Source organism: Talpa occidentalis, unplaced genomic scaffold (genome assembly GCF_014898055.3).
Source record: "Talpa occidentalis isolate TD23 unplaced genomic scaffold, MPIMG_talOcc4v2.1 talOcc4.7, whole genome shotgun sequence".
Taxonomy (NCBI): Eukaryota; Metazoa; Chordata; class Mammalia; order Eulipotyphla; family Talpidae; genus Talpa; species Talpa occidentalis.
The window spans coordinates 24,820,364-24,839,077 of NW_023605083.1; the positions used below are offsets into that span (position 1 = coordinate 24,820,364).

At 41.0% G+C, this 18,714-nt stretch overlaps 1 protein-coding gene across 5 annotated transcripts in view; it reads left to right on the plus strand.

Annotated features, from left to right (window-relative positions):
• The window catches only part of PUM3 (pumilio RNA binding family member 3), a 331,728-nt gene extending 313,272 nt beyond the window's left edge, over positions 1-18,456 (plus strand). For 4 of the 5 annotated variants that reach the window (XM_054688949.1, XM_054688950.1, XM_037492322.2 and 1 more), the window contains one exon: positions 974-5,799. In XM_054688949.1, coding sequence (XP_054544924.1) covers positions 974-1,106 — 133 coding nt within the window. In that variant the 3' untranslated portion in view covers positions 1,107-5,799. Of the gene's footprint in view, positions 1-973 lie in introns of all 5 variants that reach the window. The other variant, XM_054688948.1, reaches the window with a different exon arrangement.
• The last annotated feature ends 258 nt before the right edge of the window (positions 18,457-18,714 follow it).

The following is an 18,714-nucleotide window of genomic DNA, read 5'->3' on the forward strand; positions in this document are numbered from 1 at the left end:
TTGAGAAAATGTCAAGTGATTTCTTACTTTGTGTCTCAAAGGTTAACATTCAAATACAGTCGTGAAGAAAATCAGGGGAGAATAGGATATTCAGTCCTGGTGAAAGAGAGCAATTTACCTGCTTGTTACTGACCTCCCAGGCTCCCAGGAGTTGAGCAAAGTCTCAGAAAGCAGAGTTGATGTTTTGTTCAATGGCCCATACTGTTTTAGTGCTTACTGAGTGTTGGGCTCTGAGTTGGGGCTTTACATATAGGATCATTTGAACTTGAAAAAAAAAAATCCCTTGGAGGTAGAAGGTGGGTTCTATTCTTGATCCCATTCTACATGTCATGAAACTGTGTTTTAGAGAATTTGAATAGTATACTCTTTGTTGTACTGTGTTGTTGGAGTGACAGAGACAGAACTGAGTGGTCAAATCCAGGCAGTTAAGCTCCAAACTAAAGCTCTTCAGTCCTTCACCAAATGTTCCCACCTTCCTTCTGTGTGTTCGTTCCCAAGCACTTGTATTGACTCACTCACTCGGCAAGCATTTCTTGGCCATCAGTTCTGTACATGTGGTACCATGAAATGAAGAGATTGAATATTAGGTCTCTGCTCTTGAGTTTATCTAGGTGGAAAAGAAAAGATGGACTATATGTAGTAAATAATTTTAAGGCAGGATGTTATTCCTTTGATAAAGTGAAAGGACTGATTCTGTATGGAAAGTGAAAGGACTGATTCTGAATGGAAATGAGTTGCTCATGCTTGAGTGACTCCACCTGCAAGATCACAAAATATTTCTTATATGGTTTTAGAATGTTTTCTGCTAGCCCCCATCATTCATCTGGTGAATAAAAAATATATATTTATAGGTAAAAGACTTGTTTCACAAATTAGTGAACTTTTTATACTGTAGGTATTTATTACATTTGCAGGTGATCTTAGGTATTTTGTGAAATTTAATTTTTTGTTTTAATTTTTGCCTCTTCTCCAGCCTTCTCCAGAGTTCTAATCAAGAAGTCGCAAACAAAGTCAAAGCTGGACTGAAAAGCCTCATTCCCACATTGGAAAAAAACAAAAACACCAGCAAAGGAATAGAAGCACTACTTGAAAAATTGACTGCATAAGTAGAAACAGTTAAGAATGAGATGGAATCACTTTCCTTGTTTTGTTCTATTTTCCAGAAGAGGGCTAGGATCCTCCTTACTGGTAATATGAATGCTCTGTATATGGGTTTCTTCTTTGTATAAGAGTATTTATAAAATGATTTTTTTAATGATCTTTAAAAAAAAAAAAATCCCAGTCACCTCTGTCGTATTGAGTAGTAAGCAAATCATAATGTGAGGCAATAATGTGAAAGATTTAACAATCATGTACATTAGGCCTAGCCATATATGAAGTAGCTGCATGCATTGATTCAAGGGAGAAGGCAAGGCTTCATGGAGGTGATAGTTGAGAGGACCTCCGAGGAGGTTGTAAAGAAGAACCATGGGGAGCTTAGTGGAAGCAGTGAGGTAGAAATTTTGAACTGACCGCAGGAACTTTAGAGCCTTGGTGGGTATAGGGAGGGAGGAATCCATGCAATGATGGTAACTGTAGTCCTTGCTGCTCTACACGTTGTTTTACATGCTCGATTTTGATTGAAAGTGATTTAAATTAAGACTTGTGCTAATGCATTAGGGAATATGGTGGGCAGTAGTGTTAAGGCCAAGGCCACTGGAAAAATCTCCCTCTTTGAATCTGGGCCTTTCAAGTGAATACCTCCTTGTGATGAGATTTTTTCCCAGGGACTGTCTCCACAGTAGATGGAGCCTGTCGAGTTTGGGTTGGAAGGAAGAAGATACAAAACTGGTAACAGTGCAGAAGTTTGAATTTGAGTGCAAGGTAGGATTTTTGAATCTAAAACTGCTCTGGCGTCTAGCAACAGTGATTAGGAGGAGTAGGTCAGTGTAGCCCAGCCTGTGAATACCTGATGAATTTTGAAACCAAGCCTCGGTGCTTCCACTAAGTAACCTGCTATAACAGGACATCCACTCGGGTCTGTCCTGCAGTTACACCTGCTAGCAAATAGCCTTGCCTCTAGCACGTGACCTGACTGTGGGGTCCGGGACCACTCCCAACACACAAGCTACCAGCACTCCACCTGCTGTCCTCTCTTGCCGGGTGCATTGAACTCTGTTCAAGGACTGTAAGTGGATGCCTTTAATTCCTTTAGCAAGGGATTCCAGCCCCACACTCCACAACCAGCACCAATGCAAACACCCTTCTACCACTCAGCTGGGTCAAATGGTAGAAGTGGGACAGCCGCGGATCTGCTGGTGGGGTGAGGAGGTGAATGGGACAGGTAAGATCAGAGTTTGCTTTTTGTTTGACTAATACATTCCAAGTTTGTCTTTTCTATACAAAGGATCCATTCAGAAAAAGAGGGGAGAGGGAGGAATCCCTGGTTTTTTTTTTTTTAATCTTTGACAGAAAAAAAAGCAAAATAATGTACATGATTTAAAAAGTTAGATAGAGCATATAATAAAAGCAGTAATCCTTTCCCTTCCCCATTCCCCATACTCCTGCCTTACTTCCCCAGAAGCAATTACTTTTCTGCTACACTCTTAAATACCTAGTTTTGGGGTTTTGTTTTGATCTACCACTTTTGGATATTATCTTTTGACTTCCTATTATGGGAAAAGACTTTAATATGTTTTATCCCTGCTATTACCCACTTTCTATCTTCCCACTAGAACTGTATTATTGTTGGTTTTTTTTTTTTTTTTTTGATATATCAGTGTTCAGAATTTATATGATTATGCTGGCACTAATTGTTAAATAGAAGTGATGAACTGTCTTTACATTTCCTATACTATTTTATATTTCCTAGAATTAATAATTACCTCCTTTTTTTTTCATTTGCTTCCTTTTCTACATTCCTGTTATTAATGTTTCCCCAATTTTTTAAAAATCAGAATTGCTTAAACATTTTAACAGGCACCATTTTCCTGTTTTCTGCCTGATATTGTTTCTGTAGTGTCCTCCCTTTTCCCCATAGCTCTGATGTCCTAGCTGATATTGTCCCTCAACTGGGTCATAGATGTGCTGAAATTTTAACAAATCCACCCACTGTGCCCTGGGCCATGCCAACATTTCCCTTGTGTGTCTTGTGCAAAAGAGCACTGATAGGAACAAATCCTGGGGGCCATTCCTAAGGTCATTAATTTAGGGTTAGCAAAGAGTCTGGCCAATGAACTTAGAAAAGAATTGGTGCTCCTGAGAAAGGTTTCTTAGATCATAGACCCACAAGAAAGAGGGCCCCCCTCTCTCCTGCCAGCCGAGTCTAGTATGTGCCCACCAGATGTTGAGAGCTATTGAGCTGTCCTATAACCATGAGAGAAGAATGAAAGTATGCTGAGGATGACTGAGCAAAAAGTGGGAAGAATCTGGAACCTTGATGAGCTGTTGAATAAATCAACTCCTGTTGCTTAGTCCTGGACTTTTGGTTATGTGACAGAATACACTGATTCATCATCTAGGCCTGAGTTTCTGAAGACTGATTTTCATACTGTGCAACACATCAAGTCAACTAGTGTTTCCAGTTTCGCCTGGAGAGACCCCTCTTGGAGCTGACTTTGTGGATGTCCCAAAGAACTGTGGCACGATCATTATCCTAGCCCTTCCCTTCATTTCTCCCTTGGAAAACCCGTTTCTTGGATCCTGTACATTTCTTATTGTTGCCTAACACTCTTTCTTAAATGGGTCACAGTCTAGTAGCTTCCTGGGAAAGTGTGAATATGAGATAAGATTTAATTATGCAAGGCATTGGTCAACATTGTGTCTGACTTGGCAGAATTGCTGTGGAAGGCCAGTTCCCTCCTTACTAACTTCAACATGTGGCCTTTTGGAGCAGGAGAGAGGGCCTTCTCTGAAAGGTTACAAAACTTTTTAATTCCCAGTCTGTTTATATTTCAGAATCATGTGCACAGGCATATGTCGTGCATGTTGAACGTGCTGGCACTTGTTTGTTCAACCATGTCAGTCAGAAAAGTGAAGCCCTTCCATTCTGGCAGGTATACTTATTGTTTCTCTGAATTTTTTCCCCACCCATTTTCCTTATTTCTCTTTGAAAGGACTTTATAAAGATATTGAATGTTGTTGGTCAAAAAAAAATTTGTTGGCTTTTTGTTTTACCCATAGATGAGTGAGATATTTCCTCCACTCTTTCTGTCAGCCTTTCTACTTAAGTGTCCTTTTCTTGTTTCTTGAATGAAATATCTATTATGCCACTGGAAGTGTTGTATTTCATGTTTGTTTTACTTTGCTTGTCTCTATTTGTTTTGCTGTCTGCTCTCTGCATTCAATTTGGTCTCTCTTGTTTGAGGTTTTTTGGGGAGTATTTGATTTAATAATTAAGAGACTTAAAACTGATCAGCAACTGCTGGTGGCACAGCAGTTGAGCGCTGGGCTGCAAAGCTGTCTGTGGCCTCTGCAGCGCCAGTTCGATCCCAGGTCGCCAGCAAGGGTCCCACATGGCGCGACAGACCTCTCCTGCCATGCCTGCTGCTCCCCTCAGCAGTGTATTTCATCGTCTGCCTGTTCTGCTCCCCACTCTGGCTCTGGTGAATTCTCTCACCCTCCCGTACTTCTGACTGTGCCCTGTGCTTGTATAAATAAATAAATAAAATATTAAAAAAAAAAAAAAAGAAATTTTTGTTAAAAAAAAAAACAAAACCTGATCAGCAAGAGAGTAGGCCCATCCTGTCCACTACTGTTGACTGCCCTTGCCATGTAGATACTGCTATTTTGCTGGAGTCCTCCAGATGTCAGAATCTGTAGACCTTTTGTCTGGAGCCATTTAGTGCCCCCAAAGAGAAATCCACCTAGCAGCCAGTATTTTCTTGCTCAACACTCAGTGTGCAGATTTTGATTAACCTACCCACTTTCCACACAGTGCCTCTCCCTCAAACTCCCTTCTCCCTGGGGCCCAGTAGTCTGGAGAAGCTGAACCAGCATGAGTCCACAAAATAAATTTGGTCTCTGCCAAGACTTAGAGTGCTAGTCACCCTGTTTTAACCAGGCCCCATGTTTTCCAATCCAGTCGTCATCCTAGTTTTTGCTAGTACCTGGCACCTTCTGATGCATACACTTTGCATTCACTTTGCATTCAGCTCTCTCTGCCATGCTTATTTCCCCATTGCTTCCTCTTCTAGATATTTGTTGCTATTATTTGCTCGCTGATGGCTTCTCACCTGTTTACTTTTTTCTTGTGAGTTGATACCACTTTTATTCGTAGCAGAAACCTACAAATGGTTTTAACAAAACAATCCACCAGGCAGAATGAAGGGTTTTGATTTTTTGGTGGAAGGGCTTACTTAATTTGAGTATATCTTTTATTTTCATATTTTAAATCTAGCTTTTTGTAGTGTTCACACATCCTCCCAACCCCTTGCTTTTTTCCCCAGGGATCAGAAGTTGCCTAGAAGGAAGAAGAGCCCTGATTTCCCTTTAAGCCTGTGATAATATGTATTTGCATAATAGGATAAGGTCCCTTAGAGGAACTGCCTTTCTGCAAGCCCAAACTCCTTAGATTATGAGATAGTACTTGTTTCTATTTTCAATGAAATTTTGAAAAGGTTACATCTTAATTATAGCAGATTAATCACTCTTAAGAGTATGTCTTACAAAGATGAAGGTGTGTGTGTGTATATTTAGAATAATGGTTGCGAGCACAAAGTCAAAAATAGCAGCAGTTAATATTGAGCTGCGACAATCATAAACCCTCTATATTAAAACTAGATAACTGAAGGCCTCCCTGGTGGCGCAGCGGTTGAGCGCTGGGTTGCGAAGCTGCCCGCAGCCTCTGCAGCACCGGTTCGATCCCCGGCTGTCCCCCGGCCACCGGAGAGGGTCCCACATGGTGCACAGACCTCTCCTGCCGCCCGCTGCTCCCCTCAGCAGTGTACTTCGGTCCTTCTGCCTGCTCTGCTCCCCGCCCTGGCTCTGGTGAATTCTCTCACCCTCCCGCACTTCTGACTGTACCCAGTGCTTGTATAAATAAATAAAATAAGTAAAAAAAAAAACAAAAAACTTTATAACTGAACATGAAAATCTGCCACTTGAGCTCTTTTTCTCACCTCTGAATTGCTTGACCTAGGGAAAACAGCTTTGTTGTCTTCTCTGTTATGGGCTGAATTGTATCCCCCTCAAATTTGCATTGAAATCCTAATCCCCCATAACCTCAGAATGTGACTAGCTGGAGAAGGATCTTTAAAGAGGTCACTGAGGTAAATGAAGTCGTTTGGGAAGGCCCTAATCCAGTAGGACTTGTGTCTAAGAGATTAGTATACACTTACCGAGAAGACCAGGTGAAGACAGAGAAAATAGCCATCTACAAGCCAAGTAGAAAGGTCTCCATGTGAAACCAACTCTGCTGACACCTTAATCTAAGGCTTCTAGCCACCTAAACTGTGAGGAGATAAATTTCCACTTTTATGCCCCACTGTGTGTAGTATTTGTTAGGCCAGCCCTAGCAAACTAATAAACCTTCCCTCCGTTTCTGATTTTAAAAACAATACTACCAGAGTGCCTCAAGTTCCCTAACCTTATTTCCAGTTGTATTCTGAGGGTTTTTAAATGAGCCAGGAAATAGTCTTAATCAGGAGATAGTCTTCTCTTTGGGTTGTGTCTTTTGTGAAGAGTAACTACATGGTCTTTGCTCTGCATTCCAAAGTGCGCAAATAGACATGGTTGCTGTGTACGTTTTCTTACCCAAAACACCTTGGAAGATTCCAGTGACATTTCCACTTCCATCTCTACCAAGGAGTGGCATTTGGGAATCTTTCAAGATGTTTTATCCAATTTGTAAGTATGGACTTGTGTCCATTCTTGAACAGGTATAGTCAATGAGAGAACTGCAAAAATGTGGTAATGAGAAATCTTGATCCCTTGTTTTGTTTTGTTTTTTCTTTTTTGTGGGACCCTCGCCGGCGGCTGGGGATCGAACTGGTGCTGCAGAGGCTGCGGGCAGCCTCGCAGCCCAGCGCTCAACCGCTGCGCCACCAGGGGAGGCCCCGGTCCTTTGTTCTTAGTGGAATTAATTATATCTTGGAGTTGGAGATAGTTACGTCTTAGATGTGACTGTTACATGACAACCACTTGAGTAGAAGGTGATAGCAATCTGGTAAGGTTATGATAATCAAGTGACTGCTCTTGAGGACTATAATTAAACATAGTAAATACTTCAGATTTTTTTTTTTTTTTCCGGGGAGCAGCCGGGGATCGAACCGGTGCTGCAGAGGCTGCGGGCAGCTTCGCAACCCAGCGCTCAACCGTTGCGCCACCAGGGAGGCCCTACTTTACATATTTTAAATGACTTGCAGGTGCTTGAAAACAGGCATTGCTTTTTAATAGAAATCCTCCTGTATTTAAAACTCATACTCTTGGGGCCTCCCTGGTGGTGCAAGGGGTTAAGTCACAGCACTCCGAGGCTAGCAGCAGCCACTGCAGCACGAGTTCGATCCACACATGGCATGGCAGATCTCTCCTGTCTCGCCCGCTGCTCCTCTCAGCCGTGTATTTCAGTAGGTCTGCCTGTTCTGTTCCCCACTCTGTCCTCTCTCATACACACCCCCCCACGCCTCTGGCCTGTACCCCAGTTCTTGCATGCATAAATCTTTTTTTTTAAAGATTTATTTATTTATTTATACAAGCACTGGGTACAGTCAGAGGCATGGGAGGGTGAGAGAATTCACCAGAGCCAGAACAGGGAACAGAACAGGCAGATGGACCGAAATATACTGCTGAGGGGAGCAGTGGGCGCGGCAGGAGAGGTCTGCGCGCCATGTGGGACCCTCGCAGGTGGCCGGGGATCGAACAGGCGCTGCAAAGGCTGTGGGCAGCTTCGCAGCCCAGCACTCAACCACTGCGCCACCAGGGGAGGCCCTGCACATATCTTTTTAAAAATTTTACTAAAAATCGTATTGTTAGACCTACCAGTTAAGATTGACTTGCTGCTACTACATTAACAGTAGGCAGTGGAAAAAGAATAAACTTAAGTCTTAGAGATGTGTTTAACAGCAAGAAACCTGAGGAAAAGCACAAGTTTTGCATTTTATTTATTTTATTTAACAATTTATATGTATTTTACATCATTGTTCTTTTTTTACAATGTTTTCTTTAACTATTTTTCTTAAACACATCAACTCTTCTCCATTTGTATTGTTTAATACCTCAGACCAGCTCTAAAATGTATTCTACTTCTAATAATAGAAGCAGACATGTTTTTGGCTGAGTGGCACCTCTTGGTGGGTTCTCCATCCCTCAGTCATCCTACATGGGATGGGGAGTGAACCTTTCATGATCTCTGCCAGCTGCACAGGTCTCCCAAGGTGTAATTCCAGCCCCTTGGTCATATTTAGCTAATGGATAAAGTACTTAGAAGTAAGTAGCATCAAATCAAAACCTCTGGTGTGGACCAACACCAGAGTAGTTAGAGGTCCAGGGCTTCCATGAAGGAAATTGTGAAACAGACTCTTGCTTCCCATGTCTCAAGTTCTTTAGAGCGTAGCCTGGTGCTGTTTGCCTGGATGTTACTATATCTCATCAATTCCAAAAATGCATGTTCCCCCCCATATTTTAGCCAATCTGAAAGGAATAGTGTCTTAGCTATTTTTATTAGTAATACAGAAAATAATGGTGGTCTTAGTCCAGGCTTATTGGTCAAGTATTCCATCTTTTTCTTGCTACCTAAGCCTGCTTTGTTTTTTTTGTAGTAATTTTTCACCCCTTTCAAAAGTTTCCTTTATTGCCACATTCCTAGAAGTGAACAATTAGGTTGAGGTGTCTTCTGTATATTAGCACACAGATCACATCCCTTTGGAAAATGAAGGTCAGGTAGAATTAGGGGCAGTCTGGGATAGTGATGCCGAGCCTCAGCCAAGCCACATTGTGATTTGTAACCTACTAACTGCATCCTTGGGCAAGTCACACAACCTTTCTGTTTCAGTTTCCTCATTTATAAAAATAGGACACATTTCATGGGTCACTGTGAAAATGATTTGTGTTTGTGTAAAGGGCCTCCCTCTATCTGGGCCACACGGAACTCACTCTCAGGGCTTTCATATGTGCAGGAGGAATCTGGGATTTGGAGATTGTCAGAAAGGCACCTCTGACAACTGTGAAAGTCATGACTTGGAAATCAGAGTTCTATCTTTGAGATGTTTAGCATCAAACATTTCAACAATGCTTGCACCAAATGCAAAATTGTACTTTTGAGTAAAAATTAAGAAATCACACAGGAACTCCGTGAATCTGTTACCACTTTGAGATACACATTGTACAATTTAAAACATCTGCAGTGGACATTTGACAAGTTAGTCAAATGCGTGAGCCCTCATTCCATTTGTAGCTAATGTGGGGTAAGGTGGTTTGCCAGCTCTTTCAATTACTTCTACCACGCTTTAGAAAGCTGAGAGCAAAAGTCCTTGATCCCAAATGGGCTCCTTTTAAAATGCATATAACATTGGTATGAGCATAACTTTAGCACATACCTTAGCTGTTGCTAGTCATTGACAACCTCTTTTGAAGTCTGTCAACTTGTTCATGTAGAAGGCTGAGAGCTTGACAGATTGGATGGTTTATTTCCTTGGAGGAGTAGGCACTAATTTGTGTTTCGTTTGCCAGGTCCAGTAAACTCAAGTAAGCTGAGAAGTGTGTATGTATGGGAGGTGTGGAGGTTTCAGTCTTTATGTAGTGGTGTTGGTGTCTGTAGGGTGAATAATTGTCAGGCTTTTCTGCCCTCCCGCCATTAGGATTGATTTAGATCCCTGCAGTCCTGAATGCACGCCTGATGGCGGGCACCTGGGGTAGGGCATGGGCATACGTAGGTGGGATACACCTGGGCTGAGACTGGGCTTATAAGGGCAGCGTCACTGCGACGCCAGCAGAGCGAAAGAAGCTGGAGAACAAGTCAGAGAATGGAACTAGCAGAGAAGCAGAAGCCACAAGAAAACATGTGAGAGAGCCCAGTAAAGAGTGAAGATTCGCTGGGAGCTAGGAGACCTGCCAGCCACCTGCCCTGTACCTGGTAAACTGAATAACAGCCACTGAGGGCTGCAGGACTTCTTCACTTGTCTGCTCGAATTGTAGAGATCCTGCTCCGCCCCTTCCTACTGCTACAGCAACCAATGTCACATGCGTCAGCACCCAGAGACAAAGTGGGCTAACTTTTTAGGATTATTCTGTAAACAGCCTTGGACTTGGTTGGGGAACTTGGACCCCGTATGAGTTCTGCCCCTTGCTGGGCAGATGCGTCATCTTTAAAACAGACCACCTGCCTAGAGTTCCTTTAATTACAAGGCCTTTTAGACAAGATCTTCTACATCTGTAGGGTTTGAGAAGCGAACCATACTGAAAAGCATGGGATATTTTCTGAAGATCAGGATTTCAGTCTTGGGCCTGACTCTGACTGGGAATGTGGGTAAGTCTTCACCCCTCTCAAAAAGTTATTATTTATTGCTATATTCCTAGAAGTGACAGGGTTAGGATGAGATGTTTTCTACGCATTTGCACATAAATCACCCCATTGGAAATAAAAAATGGGAACCTCTGTTATCTATAAACATAGAAATAATATCTGAAGTACTCGAAAGGATTGGGGGTCAGAATCAAATGAAATTGTGCCTGTGAAGTTGTAAAACCCTGTAGGTGGTTAGGATTCCTCAGTTAAATCAGATATCCCTTTATTTGGTCACAGGTTGAAGTGTATAGATAAAAGTAAAAAAACTACTAGTCTAGGAATAAGGGCATTTAAAGACATGCTAAAGCATTGTCTACAAAAGCACAAGGCTATTTGCAACATTTTTGACAAACTATTCTGTTAATTGGGACCTAAAAGTAAAGGAGGGAAAAACAGTTTGCCCTTTACCTTCTAAGTTCTTCCAAGCCACACTTCTCTAAACTGGAGGCCCTGTAGCAAAACATTAATAGTAGAAACACATTCAAGTCTACTTAAGTTCCACAAGACTTCATGTGGAACTTCAAAAGGAAATGAAACCCCAAAGAAGCAGTTAATCTTGAGCATTTTTATGCTATTTGAAGACTGAAAAACCATGGGAAAATATAAGATAAAAAAAGTCTATCAACTAAGTTGGGGAAAAAGCAAGACCTGTTCAGATTCCTCTTGGTGTCCCTTCATCTTCAGAGATAGGGCGCTGCTTTTCCTTCAGGTACACAGAAGACACTCATCTTAGCACCTGCTTCTGGGGAAGATCAAAAAGTCCTTGCAGGAACAATTTCTCAAATTCCTTAAACAGTGTGCCAAGGTGCCTTATTTTAGGGTATTGTCCTTATCACATCAATAGTAAATAGCGTTGCCAGCTCTACTTGTTTAATGTAACTCATTAATGAGTTACATCAATCTTTGACAACTTACATATTTGTATGAGAATTAAGCCTTAGCTGAAAATATTTTTGACATTAAAAAGTAACTTCATTTCCCTGTTGTGCTTTAAACATAATTATATGTTACTTTGCAATCTTTAGTGCAACAAACCTTGGAAACTTTCTAAACGCTGTCAGTTAATGCCTGTTTTAGAGTTGAAGCAGCAAATGGTTTCCACTTAGCATTGTGTTGTCAGTTGCAGTTATGCTCTGACTATTCTGTGCAAACGATTCTATCAGTATTTAGATTGCATTTTAAGTTTATGTGTTTTAAGGAAAACTTCAAAGATTTACAGTTTTAGTTGCTGAATAATATTAAAACTTCTCACCAGCTTTGATTTAAAAATGTTTTTATTGAAAACATTCGTTTGTAACCATTCAGGTGTACCACATTATAAATCAGCATGTAAAATGTCCACCTGAAGTTCAGTTCTCATCCTTTCTTACTTAGTTGTCTCCTTGAACTCACCTTCCTTTCTGACAGACCCTATTTTGTTCTTATAGTGTAAAAGTTTGCTTTTGTTTTATTTATTTCATTTCTTTATATTCCTTATGAGTGAATGGCTTTCTCTAACTTATTTCACTTAGTATAGTACCTTCTAGGTGCATCCATGCTACTGCACATGGCAAGGGGTCTTTTTTTTTTTTAGTACTCTTTTTTAAAAAGATTTATTTATTCATGCATACAAGAACCGGGGTACAGGCCGGATGTGCAGGAGGGTGAGAGGACTCACCAGAGACAGAGTGGGGAACAGAACAGGCAGACTGACTGAAATACACTGCTGAGGGGAGCAGCGAGTGAGATTGGAGAGGTCTGCCGCACCATGTGGGGACCGAAACCACACTGCAGAGGCTGCGGACAGCTTCACAGTGCTGTGCTCAACCGCCTGCGCCACCAGGGAGGCCCTGTCATTGTCTTTTTTTTAAATAGAAAAGTCAAATTCCATTGTATGTATACCATATCTTTTTCTGGTTGCCTGGTAAAGATGCATTTGTTTTTTCCAACTCTTGGCTGTTGTAAATAATGCTTCAATGAACCTGGGTGTGCATGTACCCCTTGGAATTAGGATTTTTTGTGGGGTTTTTGTTTGTTTTGGTAAATATCCAGAAGAGGGATAACTGGATCACATGAAATTTCTAATTTTTTAAGAAATCTCAGTACTGCTTTCCATAATGTCTGCACTAATTTACATTCCCAGTAGCATTGGGCAAGAGTTCCCTTCTCTCCACATCTTCTCCCAACAATTGTTGTTTCTTGTCTTTTGGGTAATAGTCATTTTCACAAGTATGAGATGGTATCTTGTTTTAATTTGTGTTTCCCTAATAGGAGATGATGAATATCTTTTCATGTGCCTATTAGCCACCTGGATGTTTGTCTTTGGAGAAGTGTTTATTCAAATCCTCTGCCCATTTTGTAATCAGGTTTTTTTTTTTTTTTTTTTTGTGGTTGAGTTTTCTTTATGTATTTCGGACATTACTCTTATTGGAAATATGATTTGCAGAGACTTCTTCCATTCAGTAGAATAACTTAGTTTTGGTGTTAGTTTCTTCCAGTGTGTAGTAACTTTTTAGTTTGATGTAGTTCCATTTGTTTGTTTTTGTTTCCCTTATTGTTGGAGTTGAATTTCCAAAGGCATCTATAAGCCTCGTGTCAATAAACATATCACCTATGGTTTTTTCTACATATTTTGTGGTTCTAAGTCAAACATTCAAGGTTTTTTTTAATATTTTAATTTTATATAGTTTTTATATCATTTTTCATTTTTGCACAATGTATGCATTTTCATCTTGGTTATAGTCCCCATACAATTCCCACCCCCACCTTGTTTTGATCCTACTCCCCCCTCCTCCCCCTGTACTGTGTGTCTGGTTTATAGTTGCATGTTGATTTTGATTTTTACTTTATTATAATTAGTCTTTTTCCTGGTCCCTTATATAGGTTTTCTAAATTCCTGCTATGAGTGAGACCATCTGGTATTTTTCTTTTTCTTTCTGGCTTATTTCACTGAGCATGATCCCTTCCAGCTCTATTCATGTTGGTGCAAATTGCATGATTCATGTTGCTGCAAATTGCATGAGTTTATCTTTTTTGATTGCTGAGTAATATTCCATAGTGTATATGTACCACATCTTCTTGATCCAGTCATCTATTTTTGGGCATTTGGGTTGCTTCCATAGCTTAGCTATTGTGAATAGTGCTGCTATAAACATAGGGGTGCAGGTGCCCTTTTGAATTAATGTTTCTGTGTCCTTTGGGTAAATACCTAGCAGTGGAATTGCTGGATCATATGGAAGCTCCATCTTTAGCAGGTTGAGGAATCTCCACACAGCTCTCCACAGTGGTTGGACCAGTTTGCACTCCCACCAACAGTGCAGGACGGTTCCTTTTTCTTCACATCCTTGCCAACATTTGTTGTAGCTAGTTTTTTTTTTTAATATGTGCCATTCTCACTGGTGTAAGATGGCATCTCATTGTAGTTTTGATTTGCATTTCCCTGATTACAAGTGATGTTGGACATTTTTTCATATGCCTGTTGGCCATTTGCATTTCCTCTTTGGAGAAGTTTCTTTTTAGCTCTTCTGCCCATTTTTTGACTGGATTGTTTACTTTGTTTTTGATGAGTCTCTTCAGCTCTTTGTAGATTTTTATGATCAGTCCTTTATCAGTAGTGTTGTGTGTCAAAATTTTCTCCCAGTCAGTGGGGTGGTCTCTGTTTTGGTTACTGTCTCTTTTGCTGTACAGAAGCTCTTTAATTTAATGTAGTCCCATCTGTTTATCTTTGCCTTCACTATCACTGCTTTGGGTGATGTGTCTTTAAAGAAAACATTCAAGTTTTTAATCCATTTTGAATTACCTTTTTGTGTATTCATCAACTTGATTTTTAAGGGAGATTAAATATTTGAGCAAAGTGGAAGTGTGATGAAAGTTTTCCCTTTCTGATTAGAAGACCTAGGTCAGATAGTATTACCCATATTTAACTTATTTAACTTACTTGATAATTGTTTGAGCCACTAGAAACTGAAAAAAAGCAGGTGGCACAGTGGGAAAATTTACTGCAGGATTTAGTGGGGCAAAATTTATAGCAGTAGTTCAAAGAGAATGAGCTACTTCTAGTTAAAATGTCTCTCGAGAAGTTTCTTAAGGTACAGTTATGCCAAGACAGTCAGAAAGACATAAAATTCCAGCAAGCCAAGATTACGTTTGTAGTCCATATTTTAAGTCAGTCAACAATAAAAATAAAAGATGGAAAAGAAAACATCTGTAGTACCTACATGTGAAATGTCTTTAAAATCTGTTGTTTTTTTTTTTTTTTCTATACTGTTAAGATTACCTTCTGTCTATGCGCAATTTATAAATGTTTTATGGCCCCAGGTACATACCTCCCAGTGGCACAAACCCCATCCACTGGTTCCATTCCCTGCCTCTTGCCTCCCCCTGGATGTGCCAGGGACTTGGCCAGAGCTTTATGGTGAACCAGGGGAACAAACAGGACCAGCAGTTTAGGGGAGTAAACTGTAAGAACTACAGGAACACCGGGTCCTCTTCCACCAGGGCTAGTGGGAGAGAGATGTTCTGACTTGCCTTAGAGCAGGTAATACCTTGTGCTTTTTTTTTTTTAAATGCTTGTTCTATGACCATTTTAATGCCCAAAACAATAAAAATAATAAATCCTTGGTTGGTATTGACTGAAGTTCTAGTAGTGAAAATCCAGTTTATAGATGTTTATATTAATAATATGGTATAACAAATACTACATTTGGAATAAAGTGAAAAGCAGCTTGGCAAAAGACTTTTGAGGGATGACTAGGAATCAGGGATCCTAGATCCCTGGATTTAGACACTGCAAACCCTGGGTCCTCTCTTGCATTAGGCCTGAACTTCTTCCTGTATAGACACCACTCCAGATCTGTCCTTGTAAACTGAAAATGCAGTGTTCATACAAACGTGCCATTTGGAGTGAGGCAGGAGTTGCTTTGTGAGCGCAACCTAATTGAGTGATGGCAAATCAATGTTATATCATTCCTGCTAATGAAGAACAGATAGAAAATAACAGTTATTACTCATCTTTCATCTCCAACACTTTCATCAGCGTAGCATCGCTTTGAGGCTAAGAACACATGCTCTGCAGAGAAATTGTGTTGCTTGAAATTCTGCTTCAACACTTCCTAGTTTATGACATCAGCTACATTAACCAACCTCTGGGCGCCCCAGTTTTTACGAGAATGACAATTTTCTATGCAATTGTGATTATTTAACTGTATATGGTATATTTAACACGTACACTCATAACTTTCCTTATTACCTTTGCTGAGTGATTAATTGAGGCAGAAACAACTACCTCAATACTTGAAACAAAACCCTGATTTTTAGTTGGGTGGCCTGTGCTCAACTCAAAGACAGAATTTCTAGTCTTTGTCACAGAAGTTTTTGTCAGTGAGATGTAAAAAGCATGGTATGGAGATCAGAAGTCATGTTATATAGGAGAGTGAGTGCCCTTTTTTAGTCTTTTCCCCACTGAGCTTAGATGGGATAGGGAACTCTTGTGGCTTTGTGGTCAGTCTTGACCCTAGGCTTGTAGAAGTGGTGAACAAAAGGTAGCCTGGATCCTTAACAAATTTATTGAGTTGCTGTACTTGCTTTGGACTGCCTAGCTTTAAAATTCTTTCATGGCTGTGTTCAGATCACCTGGAGGGCTTATTAGAACAGATTTCTAGGCCCTTCCCCTAAAATTTCTTTAGTAAGTCTTGTGTGGAGTCCCAAGAATCTGCATTTCTAACAAGTTCCCAAGTGATATGAATGGTGCTGATTCTGTTATAGAGCAGGGAGAGGGTCAGCCCAAGCCCCGCAAAACTGCCTATTTTAAATGGGTTCTGCCATCCGCCGCATCAACACAAAACATATGAGACTTTAATGGGAAGGAACTTTAATAAAACTAGGAAACAATACAGGTAAGGCAAAGAATCTAGTTTCTAAATTAAGCACCCAAAGTTACCCATCCCCTCGTGGGTAAAAGTCCATCCAAATGGGATTGGCCCAGAGCAAGGCCCCAAGGCCTGCCACAAGTCTAAAGCATCTTCCAGTGGGGACCCACAAAAAAGGGTCACAAACAACCGGACAAGCCCGGAAGGAAAAGAGCAAAATCAACATCAAGATAAAAGCTGCCATTGTCACCTCCCCATGGGTCTCACCCACATCTGTGTCACCCAGTCCACGACCAAAAGACAAGCGCAGTTTCTTCACGTGTCTCTAGGCTCCATGCGCCTCCTCCAGGTCTCCTTCTGGCTCCATCCTGCTTCCTTCCTTAGTCTCTTCTGCAGCTTCTTCTCTCCCTGCTCAGCTCCACCCTCCCTTGGGTGGGGCAGGGAACCTCCCCCTTTCCTGGGGACCACCCTGTTGCAATTCCAGGACCATGTTTTGTAAGCCAAGATTCTATGTGTTAGGGAAATGAGTACTGAGTACCTGGCATGTGCTGGGCCTCTATAAAAACAACTAAGACATGAACCATGATGTGATAGTGGTTACCTCCTAGCTGATACTTATGTGGAATTCACTTGGGTCAGATCCATGATAGAGTTTACAAGAGAGCGATGAACAGCCAATGATTTCCCATCACTCAATTCTGAAAAAGTGGAGAGACACAAGGGCAAGGCTGAGGAGAGACCCGTAAATGCAGTGGTTATCAAGATTGGAATCACCTGAGGAACTTGAAAATACTGATGCCTGGGCCTATCTCCAGGGATTCTGATATAATTGGTCTGGGTTGGGTCCTGCATATCTGGATTGTTTAAAATGCCTTGGTGAGTCTCACGTGCATCCCAGGTTGAAAACCACTGATCTTAGCTAACACCAAGAGGTGAGGTCATTGCCCCAAGGTCACACACATCATCAGAAACAGGTTTGACCAGCTGAATGCTCTTCAGATGCTTGTCTGACCTTTGAAACCTGCCCGCAGCCAGGTGCTCTGCCAGTTTTATTCTCCCTGGCCCTTAATTGTCAGTGACATAGGATGTGTGGTGCTGTAAGCACACATCTGCTCCAGCTCCATGATAGAGGACTTAGCGCAGCTCACTAGTTTTCCTAACAGATTTTCCTTGGTGACAGCAAAACAGATCTTTTTAATTAGCAGTAGATAATGAATTTAAACAGCATTGAAGTCGTTCCAAAATCTCCCATAACTACCCTAAATAACATCGTTCGTGAGGTACTCTCGTGGGGTGGATTGTTAAGAAATATCTGTGGTAGAACACAGCTGAAAACCCTCTGTGGGATTATTTTCCTTGGTTTTACTTTGATGATTGTTGGGTTAGAACCAGAGTCTGTCAGAGCTGCAAGGACTTTACTGTTATAATGTTATCTTCTCCCCTTACTGGATATGCTTATCTTGTCTACTTTTCTCTGTTATGTGACCCTCCTGGTAGCAGGGAGTTCATTCTCCGTCTCCCAAAAAGCCCTCTCAGAATGTCCTTCCTTTCACTAAGTTGAGAAGGTTCCCTTAACTTCCACCCTTGATCCCAGTTCAGCTCTCAGAAAATTCAGTCCCAGCCCTTCACTGCTAAGGGATCAGGGCAGCTTCCCTGGGGGCATCCTAAAGGATTTGAATAGATGTTTTTGTTTGGGATGAATACTGCTGCTGTTGGCTTCTGGAGGGACTGGGAAAATAACACATTGTCCTGTGGCCCTGAAAGTGCTTGCAAATGAACTTCTCTTTCCCCTAAATTTCTGTGGAATTGGCAGTGGATATTTTGATTCATATTTCTCTGAAAGAAAAGAAAAATATTGCCTATCTTGAAGCCATTGCTCTGTGGGCATGCTCAACTTGTTAGAGTGGTAGTGTCTTCCTAGGTAATATTCTGTTGAGAAAGAGGGGTTTTGCCTCCATTCCCTACCTGATGTAGCCTCACTGGACAAGCTGTTCCATCACTAGGTCGGTAACATGGAATCACATGAACTAAAGGTTTCAGTTTCTTTCAACTTTTGAAAGTAAATTTCATAAAATGAGATCATAAAAGAAAATGAGCTAGTGCTTTATTGATGGGGCAAGATAAATGAATTAATTTTGTTTCATCTCTGCTTTCAAAAAGAATTTTTTTTAAGTTACAAGATTTAAAGATACTGTACAGTCACATCCTGTGTTTTGTTAAATCAAAATGTACTCTAACACAAGTGATGTGCTGCTGTATAATTTTACCATAATCATTCAGCATTAGTGTCAGACTCACTAGATTTAAGGAATGGTTCCCAGCAAGATCACCCTTTCATCAGATACCACATTTTGGGAGTCTCGGGACACCCATACTTATCACTGGCTG